This window comes from Cygnus atratus, chromosome 22, assembly GCF_013377495.2.
Source record: "Cygnus atratus isolate AKBS03 ecotype Queensland, Australia chromosome 22, CAtr_DNAZoo_HiC_assembly, whole genome shotgun sequence".
In the NCBI taxonomy this organism is placed as follows: domain Eukaryota; kingdom Metazoa; phylum Chordata; class Aves; order Anseriformes; family Anatidae; genus Cygnus; species Cygnus atratus.
The window spans coordinates 630,733-642,821 of NC_066383.1; the positions used below are offsets into that span (position 1 = coordinate 630,733).

General features: G+C 49.9%; 1 protein-coding gene across 1 annotated transcript in view; it reads right to left on the bottom strand.

The window, feature by feature from the left end:
- KIRREL3 (kirre like nephrin family adhesion molecule 3) overlaps window positions 1-12,089 on the bottom strand; it is a 123,680-nt gene that overhangs the window by 72,504 nt on the left and 39,087 nt on the right. The window contains exons 4-5 of the mRNA XM_035555597.2: window positions 9,578-9,727; window positions 7,399-7,548 (exon numbers count right to left, since the gene is read on the bottom strand). Of these exons, the coding sequence (XP_035411490.2) occupies window positions 7,399-7,548; window positions 9,578-9,727 (300 nt within the window). The remainder of the gene's footprint in view (window positions 1-7,398; window positions 7,549-9,577; window positions 9,728-12,089) is intronic.

The following is a 12,089-nucleotide window of genomic DNA, read 5'->3' on the forward strand; positions in this document are numbered from 1 at the left end:
ATACAGATGGGGGAGTTTCGTCTCATTGGCAAGAGAGGGAGGAACGTGTGTGGGTGTGCGAGGCAATGGGAGCTTTGCACATGCACATGCTTGGTCTGTGTGACGCAGCACGCAGCGCAGCAGTGGTCCAACAGGGCATAGTCAGGGGGGAGCCCACCACTGTCTCCATGTACATGGAGGGAGGGTGCAAAGGAGGACCCAGGCTCTGCTCGGTGGCACCCAGGACCAGGCCCAGAGGCCCCAGGCCCAGCCTGGAGCCCCGTTGGCTCCCCCTGCCCCTCGTGAAGCTCCCCAGGCCCTGGGCTCCGAATAGAGCAGGAGCCATGAGATGCTGTGCAATGCCAAGGGGGTGGCAGAGGGAGCACTGCAGACTGGGGAGGATTTGGGGTAAGACGCAGAGAGCAGGAGGAGGCACAGCGCAGCAGTGCATGTGGTCAGCATGTCAGGATGGTGGGATTTTGACACGCAGCATGAAGCCTCTGCTTTTTGGCCTCTTGCTTTTCTGATCCTGACGGCAAGCAAGAGCCCCCTGTTAAAATGATGTGAAATTGGTGCTGCTGGAGCCCTTAATTAGGTTTGCTGCCCATTGAGGCACACACCCGGGGCCATGGCTGCTCGGTGCTGCAGGCTGCGCAGCCTCACCTGGCCCAGAGGCTCCAAAATGTCCATGCTGGTTGTGGGCCTCATTAAGATCTGCCAGCCTGGCCAGCACAGAGCAGCAGCGAGGTGAGCGGGTCCCCAGCACCAGCTGCGGACACCTCAAAAGATGTTTGTCCCACAGGCAGCACCGTGCCCACAACATGGGCTGGCGTCATGCTCAGCCACCCCAGAGTACAGACAGACCTGGCACTTCATGCAGAGAGGGGGGACACATTAAATGCTACCCCCGTCCCCCCCCCAATTTCATGGCATCTTCGGAGCCACCAAGGCATCCGAAGAGACTGAGGATGGGCTTTTATCAGCTTTATGTGCTCTGCATCCATCAGTTCAGTACAGACCACAAGACTCACCATAGCAAAGCCAACCGCTTCGTGCTTGATAAAAGCATGGGTCAGGCCCTCCCTGCATCAAGACAAGAAATCACAGATCAGTGCAAGAATCCTGACATTAATCATTGCTAAATGCCTCTGCTCCGATTTACTCTTTGGTCGCTCGCTCTTCAGCATGTGGGTAGGAATGCTGTTGCAGTGCTGAGGACAGAGGCGAGGTGAAGGGTGACAGGAGAAGTGGCATTGCCGCTCGGCTGAGGGACGGAGTTCGGGGAACACACGAGCTTCCAGGCACACAAATCTCACTTCCTCACCCAAGCCCAGCCCTGCGGCACCCAGGACTAGACGTGTAGACCATGATGGCTTCCACAGCATCGACTAACCCCTGGGCTCAGGGCTGGGAGAAAACCCGAATTTTGCAAGACTGCCCCTTAAATGTCGTGAACAGACCACATTGAGCCTGGGGCTGATCGAGCGGCGGCAGCGTCTGCTCAATGCTGGGCTCCTCACTCCCAGTTTAATGGTGCGATTAAACACCAGTCACTGCTAAGATGCAGTCCTGCCCTGCTGGGAAGGAATATATTCATCATTTTAAATGTATTTGATTTGATTTGATTTGATTCTTTTTTTCCAACTCCTGCTCACACAGTGGCAGATTACCCATGCTTCTTTATCAGACTGGAACAGGCTTGATGCCCACCATGGTGCTGGCGAGAGCAGGGCACAAAATGGGCTACCAGTGAAAGCTCCAAATTTCCCAGCAGCTCCTGGTAAGGTCCCTCCAGCATCCTTATGGCAGTGGCTTTTCACATTTTCGTGGCTACTGGAACCCCGAAACGTGTATGTCGTGCTCTACATCTGCGTGACAAACACAGCAGAAGGGCAGGTGTCCCTTTTCTGTGAAACCAAGCCCTTCATGTATTTGCCACACACGTAATTAGTAAGACATTATTCTGTGCTAATGAAGGCAGCAGAGCCCGAGGCCAGTGGCTATGTCCCACGTGGCACAATGACCCAGCACAAGATGGGCTTCCCAGGGATGGAAGCCCTGAAGGTTTTGTTCATTCCCTTCCAAGCAAGGAGAGCAGAGCTGGTGCGGATGCTTGCCATCTTCCTCCTCTTCCAGACAGGGTGCTCGGCACCCGAGCCCCTCCAGAAACTGCATGGACACCCATGTGAGGACACCCGTCCCCCCACCGCTAGCAAGAGGAGCCAGCTGAGTGCTGTAAACTTAAGCTGCTCAGACACGGCATCAAACATTTAAGTTATTTGGGATTTGCACTCGATTGTTTGAGGTTGCTGTCTCATTCTCAGTAGAACCGGTTACTATTTCACCACTGAAAATATTCCCAGCAGAAAAGGTCTTCGTGAAGACCAAAAGTGTTTCAAGGTGAAGAGACAATCTGGAAGAAAATGATTGCATTTTCATCCCCTTTTTTTTTTGTTCCACATTGACATTCTGACTCTGCATGCTGTTTCAGGCTGAATTTTGCATTCAAAGAATTTAATTCTGTTAAAAAGTACAGAAAAATAGTTGAGATAGTTCCAGGCTGGACCAGTTCTGGCTTTGAAACATCCCCTATTCCACATTTTCTCATTGCAGCTTGGCATTACAAACTGATACTGAAAAATGGCCTTTCCCAGGCCATAACCTCTTCATTTTCTGATCAAACTCTGCTAAAGAGCAGGAAAGCTGGGAAACGCAGATGTCTCAAGCTGCCAACGATCATTTTGGTAATAGAAACAGCTTACTCTGCTCTGCAGGGGAGGGCTGGAAAGAGTAGGCTAGAAAGAGACATTAGAATAAAATAAAAAGGAAAAAAAAAAAAGAGTAAAAGGCTTGTGATTGAATGGGAATGCACTTGGCACCCAGGTGACCTTCCTCTTCTCCTGTCCCTGGCTTGTGCCATCTTACAAGACAGGAGCTCTCACTTCAAATTAAGTTAATCTGTAGCATTAAATAATTCATGTTGATTTAAGAAAGCTTCATTTCTAATGGGACACACATGAAGGCAGAGTTAATATTGGAAGAGGCTGGGGGGGGGCGGGGCGGGGAGAATTAGACTATGAAAGGTGAATGTATGAGTTAATTGCACATCAGTTACTCACTCCTTGGTCTCCATCCTCACACCCCTGTGGTCCCTTTGTCCTGACTGTCACCAGGCTCCCACCAGCATCCCTCTGGGACCGACCCTATCCCCATGCCAGGCTGTGGAGCCATACAACCCCTGAGTTTTGGTTCCTGCAGCCTTTTCCTGGCTTCCCAGCACTGCCGGACAGGCGCAGCGAGCCAAGGCTCACCTCTTCCCCCTCTTCTCCTCCCTCCAACACTGCCTTCCAAGCTTCTCGCTTGGTTGCATTTGAGAGCTGGGAACTCAACACTAATTAACGTGTCTGCAAATCCCAGCTCGGCTGGCAGGGCCTCCAATTCGTTCATGGTCCCCCGAGTGCAGAAGGCTCCATGAGCTAGCCCTCTGGCACCTTCAGCTACACGGCTGGCAGATGCATATTTTAACAACACACATCTGTTGGCTATATAATCTCTTGTATTTGTCCTCGCTGCTCCCAGCTTTGATGGGAGACCGGAGGGAAGTCTCCGGTGGTTACAGCCAAAGTGTTTGCTTTGCAATTTCACTCGATTGCTGTCTGATTTTATTTTCAAATTTCTCCAAGTCCTAATCAGGCTCTTACTTTATTTAATTAATACCCCAGCTTGGTTAAATAGATCATAAATTAAGAAGCCCTGCCATTAAAGATGTGCCAGGTAGCAGAGAGCCCTCCAGTGGCTTCTGGAACCAGCCAAATAGCCCCTGCCCTCCCAGCACGTGGTCCTGCTGTGGGTCCAGGGACTCCCTGAAGCTCACGGTGCATCTGAGGGGCTTATCCAAGCAGCCTTGGCAGTGCTGGATGACCTGCCAGAGGTCCCTTGGTCCTTTTGTGAGGCACGTGGATGCCTCCACATCTCCCAGATCCCATCTCCTCCCTGTTACCAGCTGCTGCCTTCCTTGCTGGGGCTGGTGTCCCCAGGATGGAGAGCGGTGGCTCTGTCCCTGGGGCAATGCAGGCAATGGGAGGATGGAGGACAAGCAGGGAATGAGGCTCTGCACCTGGAGAAAGGGTCTCCTTCTGCTTCAGGATGGGTTAGCCAGGTACCCCAGCAATATCTGTGCCTGAAACTCTACAAACACAAGACTTCTTCCAATGCTGATGACACTAATAAGCTCATCTGCTTGAGTGTTTGGACTTCTGAAGCTATGGAATGATCTGTTCCACTACATTTAACCATGTAGATTTGAAAACAATGTGACAAAATCTTTAATATTTAATTAAAATATGGTGTAGCTCTGTATCTGAGCAGGGGAGTAGGAGGCAGCAGACCCGTAAAGCTGTTGTCAGACATGAATGACAGCAGTTGGAAACCGAATTTGGAGGCAATATGGGATTTCTTAATACCAAGAAACTGGAAAAGCTGGCAAGAACGGACAAGGCGGCACCAACCCATGCAGAAAAACAGGTGAGCAAAGGTATTTTTCAGAGGACAAGATTTGGGTGTGACAGAGGAGGATGGGGTGGAATGGCCCAGCACAGAGAGCCCTGAGCCAGCTCCACACTATGGACTCTGAGCCACGAGGACCTCACAGCTCTGCAAAAGGCTCTCAAGGAAACTGTTTGCCATGTTGAGATGTGCATGGTTTGCATGCTGGGGAGGTCTTGGGGATCCCCTCCTGCCCATGCAATGCCTAGGGTTTCACCAGCAACCCTGGGTGAAGCTGGGCAGACCACAGTGATTTGGCCTTTGTTTCATGTCAAAGATGAAGCGTGAGAAGTCCCGGTGTGGACAGCCTGGGCACCTGCAGGAGGATGCGGTGCAGAACGAGCTGGAAGGGCTCGTGGCTCGGCCCAAGGTCCTGTTCCTTTTTGCAGAGCTGTACATAGCAGTGGACACAGAGCTGCTGATTATTTGCACAGCAGTGTAGCTTTACAGCGGCCACGTACACTGCTTTATTGCATAATAACCCAGGTAACAGCCGCAGCACGTCACCTCCTTCTGTAAATGCTGCAAGAACCCAGGTAAATAAAGAGAAAGCATCGCTACCGCAGGGGTTACGAAATCATTGCCAGTCCAGCACCGTGGGTGGGGGGCAGCCGGCTGCTTCGCTAGCAGAACCATGAAGCTCCACTTCCACACGGATCCTTCGGAAATGACAGAGATTCCAGGAGGGGGGTCTCCATCCCCTCCACCTGTCAGGATGCTGGAGGTGTGAGTAGCATCCTCCAAACGGGGGCTGCTGGAAGCCCAAGCCCAGCTCCCCTCCCCAGAGGCAGAGAAGGGTGCTGGGGCTTCCAGGAGCACGGGCTTGAGTTGGGTTGGGTTTTGAGCAGAAGACTTTTACAATTCTAAGGAAAACCGTCCCTCTGGATTTAAAAATCAGCCCTGACAGCAATCAGAAGTGGCGAGGAACACCCCACATGTGACTTCTTCAGACGAGACAGATGATGGCATCTGCTGCATCGCTCACCTCCCAGGCAGCCAAAACTTTGGAGATGCACATCGCTCCGGAGGCACCTGCTTCACTCACAACCACCATGGGCTCCTTGAGCCGGCACACCCTGATCCAAACTGGAGAAAAGGGTGCTGTGGTGCCATGACCACCCACAACATGCATCTGGGCAGGGTGCTGGAGGCATCTGCCCGTGACGTGCCACCTCCCACACCTCCCCGGCCAGCCTCCAGCTTCACCAGAACATCTGCACAAGTGCAGCCGGAGCGAGAAATGGGCTACCAGTGGGTTGCAAACCCCATTTTCTCATTGATCGGGTTTAAATTGAATGTGCTGTAACTTTAATTTTCTTAAAAGGAGAGCATGCTGCAAACATAAGTTGCTGAACATCTTAGGTAAATGTACCAATTAGCAGCTACCATGTATATTCACATAAACATTAACTACCATCTATTCAACACATTCCATAACCCCAAAGATAATAACGATTTCCTTTTGATCCACAAAAACATCTCTCTGCTCAATCAATGCTCCGCAGCAGCTCAGAGCACTGACGTACGCCTGTGCACCCTGGGACTAAATTAGTTTTGATATCTTTAGCTCTAATTAAATAACATTATTTCTTTTGTCTGGCTCCAGCAACGTCTTCCGACTTCGCAGCAGAAGGAGGCAGCCCCGGCGAGGGAAGGAAAGGCGGCACAGCTTGTGGAGGTTGATGGCAAGCGAGGAAGCCTCACCGGCAGCCCTGCGCTGCTCTCCCATTTATTTCCAGGCTTTGCTCCCGTAGGGATGCATGTCAGAACTCAGAGCTGCTGAGAAGAGTTCACGGAGCAGAAGGATGGATCGAACAGAAATCGTCATCATCGGTGGGGGCAGGGAGGGAGGAGGCGGTGGTTGGGGGATTTTGGGGACAGGGAGCTGCACAGGGTGGCACAGGGAGAAGACCGAATGGATGGGATGCTACAAACGCTAAGTTACAGCTCGTTTTCTCGGCAGTGCGCAGACTCCTGTGAGGTACGCCTGCATCCAGCACTACATCCTTAATTCGCTTCTTTGGCTGCTTAGCGCTAATTAGCATTGAGCTGACTAAAGCCACTAAAACTCTTGGTTTACATCGTATGATATTTTCCCCCGAAAATTAACTAAGAAAACAACAACAGCACCAACAAAACAAATCCAAACTTTAATTTTAACAAACCTAAAAACCATCAATACTTTCACTTTGGACTTCAATAATCAGGATATATATCTGGAAGCAATACAGACAGAAAACACTGTTTTATGTTCAGGATTTTCAAGAAGAACAACATTTGCATTCATTTCTCTGAAGCCACGTCCATACTGGGAAGTTTCACTGGTCCAGCCTGCCTTTTCCCAGCACTCCTGAAAAGCACCCAACACACTTTTCCAACCCATCAGCAAAGCCCCTTTTCCATCTCCCACCCAACAAGGGGCTTTGTAAGATGCTGGGAGCAGCCCCCTGTTTGCAGTCCCATGCTCCATCCACCTGTGCTGCTCACGGGAAAGACTAATCACCAACAAGTGCACAATGATAAAAGATCCAGTAGGAAAACCAGCTTTTCCTCCTCGTCCTGCACACAACAGCATCACAGCCAGGGCACAGCATAACACGCTGATGCCACTGACACCCCTCATGGCCTTAAATTTGTGTACATGCCCTCCTGAAGGGGCACCTGGATTTGGAGCTGCAGTACCAAACACCGTGCCTGTCCCAGCACTGCTCTGCTCCCTGAACACCTCCCTTCGCTGTCGCTCCTGAAATCATGAAGCATTACTCTCACAACGCGCTCTTTTCCAGTCGTCTTGATTTAACAACACAACATTTTGCATCCGCGAGGAAGGAAAACCCCCAAATAAACTCTGAGTGATGGTGAGCCTGGACTTACCGAGAACAGTCAGCCGGGCAGGTCGGGATCGGATGGCTGCTTGGATGGCCTGACATTCGTAGACGGCGTCATCTTGGAGATCAGCTCTCAGGATTTTCAAGTGATGCTCTCCAGACAGATGGTCTCCTATGACCAGATAGCGTGGGTAGCCTGTTGGACACAAAGCATGGGTCAGAGGAGCCCAAAAGTGAAGGGCAGACAGTGTGGGGGTAGAGCCCCAACCTTCCTGTCACACCAGCAGCTTCGTCCCCTCCGTGGCAGCCAGCCCAAACAGACAGAGAGGCCTCCCAAAGCCCAGGCAGAGACTGCGGGTTTTGCCCTAGCTGTTCAGAAAGGAAACACTGATGATGAGCAGTAAGCTGAAATCCCTAGCAAAAGGACGGGATTTGCATAGCCCGGGGTTTGCCTCTATTTTCAGAGGGGCGACATGCCCAGCTGCAGGTGGAGCAAGGCTTCTGCTGGGCTGTGAGATGGGCCAGACCTGACCTTGGGCCACCCTTGCAAAGCCATGCGACAGCTAAAACTCAATGTGCAAACATCAGCCTGCTACTGGGGCTGCTCACCGAGATGCAAGCACAGCCTGTGCTTCGGGGCCAGCCCTTCCGCCACCTCTGGCTCCTGCGATCCATGCCACGGCATATCTCGAGTTCCTTACGCCAGGTTTTTACGCACATGCTAGGGTTGAAACCCTGAGATATTTCCACTATTAGGTCTGTGTAAAGGTTGGGCAGGGGTCTCCCTTCACGGGGATCAGCGAGACACCCGATGGGGCTGGGAAGGATGCTGCCGTCAGCGCATCCCTCCGCCTGCTGGTGATTAATGCGCTGGGGACCGCAGGCAGCCTGGCACACTCTTGTGTTTTTGTTGTTTCGCAAGCTATCAACAGCAGGATTTGCTCTCCTGAACCGCGAGAAATACAAATGATGGGTTTGTTTGTATTTAGCTAATTAGATGACTGGCTGAGCTGGTAGCGTGCAAGCTGGCAGTTCCTCCTGCTAAAGCAGCCCCAGCTCTGTTAATTGTGGAAGTCATTCACATGAGCCACGTACTTCAGTGGAGCTATTGTCACCCGTCCGTGTTGCAAGGTCTTGTAGGGAGAGATCAGCTCTCTAATGTATGGAAAAGTTGTGGCACTGAGCTTTGAAAAACATTTGAAGAGGGGACTGCTCACTCAGTCAAGTCTGAGAAATGAGTAATTATACATACATACAAAAAAAAAACAACAAAAAACACAAACAAACAAGCAAATAAAAAAAAAAAGGAAAAAGCAGGCATTGCACTTGAGAAGAGCAGGGTCCCTGGAGACCAAGAAACCTGATTCCTCCCTTGGTTTCTGGCTGCTGCTGCCTGACGTGCTGCACACCCTCGGAGCTTCCCCAGGCTCTGCAAAGTCCCTGCAAGGGCTCGGTGCCCTCGCTTCTGACTCTTGAATGCCCATTTTCCCTTTGTTTTGGGGAATGTTAAAAAAAAATAATCAGCAAAATATATAGAATTAACTGGATCCCTTCTCCGCATTTGCTTCAGGCTTCTCCAGGTGCAGTAAAGCCATTCATCACAATGCACACGTGGGATTAAGTAACAAGAAGTCTGGGGAATTTTGTGACCAAACTGTAATTTGCCAGAAGTACAGCTTAAGGAAGCCACAAGTGCTTGTGGGCTCCACTGGCTCTCAATAAATACATTTATCCAAAGCAAAGGCTTTTGTTTTGAGAATGTCAAAACAGGCACTTTCAATGTTTATGAAGCATTTCAGACTGCATTTTGGAAACAGGACATTTGTTTCGAAAAGCCAACCCAAACCAAAGCAAGGCAAGGCTTTCCAAAGGTCACACCTGTGGGAGACCAACTGTTTAGCTTCAAGCCGGAATAAAAGTTTTTGTTTATTCCAAGTTGCGACACTTGTGTTTGGGCTAGCTGGAGGGTTTTGCAGTTCAAGTGAAAACACTCATTATTCTCAAAACAAATATTTGTTCTGAAGCTGTTAAAGAGAAACTGAAGCCAGTTTTCACTTGCTCCAAGCATTTATTTTCTTTTTCCTTAAAAAGAGGTGTTCTTTAACCAAAATATCTATTACACTTGTAGTGTCTTTTATTTAATTATTACTTTGGGGTGGGGGTGGCAATGATCTGCTCTACCCAGGCAGCTTCTGCTGCCCCAGGAGGGCAGTGCCACGACTTACTTGAGAGATCCCGTCCGACTCCAAGGGCGAGCCCGTCTTTGATCCACAGCACGATGCCATTGTACTCAGGGATGGCGCACAGCAGTGTCACGGGCTGCCCGGCAATCACCACCTGGTCCTGGGGCTGTTGCGTGAAGGAAGACGCTTGACCTGGAGAGGGGGACGAGAGAGCGGGATGAGGCTGTCAGTTCGCCATGGGTGGGTTCCAAAAAATTTACAGTGAATAAAAAAAGGGGATAAAAAAAGCCCTGGCAAAGAGGTGCCAGGCATTTCCTCTAACCGTGTCATTCAGGATAGCTACTAGTGTACTGTCGCTGTCATGATCTAAGGACAGAAGAGCAGCAGGTTCTCAGGAACCAGTGATATTTTGTATTACACCTGATACAAGGGGACACCGGTCCTCTGCTCTCCTCTTACCCTTCATGCGCTCCCTTAAACCAGGATGCACAGCCGAGAACCTGCTACAAACCACAGCGACTCGGAAGATCTGCCTGCTGCTCTCCCCTCTGCTACCAGGCCCCCAGTGCAAGCCCCTGGTACGTCAGGGGCTTCACACACATCAGGGGATGAAAGGACGCAGTAGCAGAAGTTTCAGCTTCAGTCTCCCAAGACACACAACGCTAAGCAGCCGAGCTCTTAGGGATGACAACCCCCAAACGCAGTGGTTTAGCACGGCTCTCCTCTCACTTCCACAACCTGAAGGAGGCAGTAACAGTTTGAAGCCCTGAGGACATCTCCCGCCATGGCCAAGATGTCTCACCCCTCCGAAGAAGGTGAAACTTCTCATTTTCCACAAAAAGCATGCTGATTCATCGTAACCTATTTCACATCAGGGTGTGCTAAGTGCTGGCATTACGCTTTATTTTCTCTCTTTGAAATCCATCATCATTCCTTGGCTTTGTCATGACTGAAAACCATTCCAAGTGTCAAGTCCTTCTGTTTTTTTGTCCCCAGAACAAGCGCTCCACTTTCCAACCAGGTGAGGTGTAAACCCAGGTGCCCATATGCGGCCCATCCCTGGTGTTCGATGCAGGCTGGGGCACGTGTCTTGCAAAGAGAATGGTGCAAAAGCAAGAACAAATGCTGGCAAAGCATCCCTAAACCAAACGTGGGCTATCTTAGAGACAGCTTGAGTGCTAGCACATGGATGTAGTGCTGCTGTCTGATGCTGGAAGGCCTTAAATGCAAAGGCAATTCAGTATGTATTCAGTTATCAGTATACATCAATCCAATATCTGCTCGTTGGGGTCTCCTTTGTGTTAGCTATTTGATGAGCATCTGAGAAGTGCTGCTGCCTTGCCAGTGCTTAAAGTCCTGCTCTTACTCTGGCTATGGAGAGATCTGAAAAGGGAGAAGTTGGGAGAGTGGCCTGACTGGATTGCAACTCGCTGTATTGCCCTGGGGGTTTTAAAGATCAGGAGCCTTGCTGCGTGTGAATTATCGCCCTGAAACAGGCACGGAACAAGAAGCCCACATCCGCCAGCTGAAAGGCAGCTCAATACGCTGCGTCGCGCCGGGCTGCAGAAAAAGTTGCTCTTTAAAATCAATGTGTTAAAACCAGGACAGTCTCCATGCGAACCACCCTAAATCAATTCAATCCTAATTTACATTAACTCAATTTAATCATTGACTGATGATTAATCCTAAACCAAGGTTAAGTGTGACACAAGTTCTTGCAACTAAACTTGTTTTCAAATGAGTTGTTAGGCATTGCCTACAGGGCAAAACTGCAAAGCTCAATCATTTTCTAACTCGTGCAGTTAAACCAATGTAAGCCCCCATGTGAATGCTTATATTTCATTTAATTTATTGCAGCTTAACTTAAACATGTTCCTAGCCAGCTGAAGATGTGCAGGAAGGAGCACAGGCATCCTTTCTGGATTTCTACCCATGTATATACAACCGGTTAAAAAGCTCTCCGGATATCTTGGCAAATCCAGGCACATGTCGAGCACCCATGAAATCCCAGGGATTTCAGGAGTCCCATCCCCTCCAGCACCCACATACTTGCAGAGAAGCCTGATTTTCATCACCAGTGCTCCAGTAGGTCATGGTCATGCATGCTCAACAGGACGGGTCTGCTGCAGTGGTACCCCACAGCAGCAGCCTCAGGAGATGCCACATGCTGCAAGGCACGTGGACCTCCAACACTAGCAGAAACACTTGCTCTTCTGAACTGGGATTTAGAAACATCATAGGAAATATTAATCAGCTCTATATTCTATTCAGACTCACAAGGACAGGTGCTACTGAAATAATAGGAAAAGCAGGGATGGGAGAGAGAAAATTAGGAAATGAAGCAGAAAAAAGTAAGCATTTTGCCTTTTTTATTTTTTTATTTTCCACCCGCTAACTATGTTTTCATGGCTCACTCCGTAATCTTGACAATTCTCAAGGCAAGCCGGGCAAGCAGGGACAGTGCCAGAATGCAGTAATAACCAAAAAAGATTGTTTTATCGGCGAGAATTATCAGGTTGTCAGCTGGGAGCTGCAAGAGTCGTAATGAGAAAGC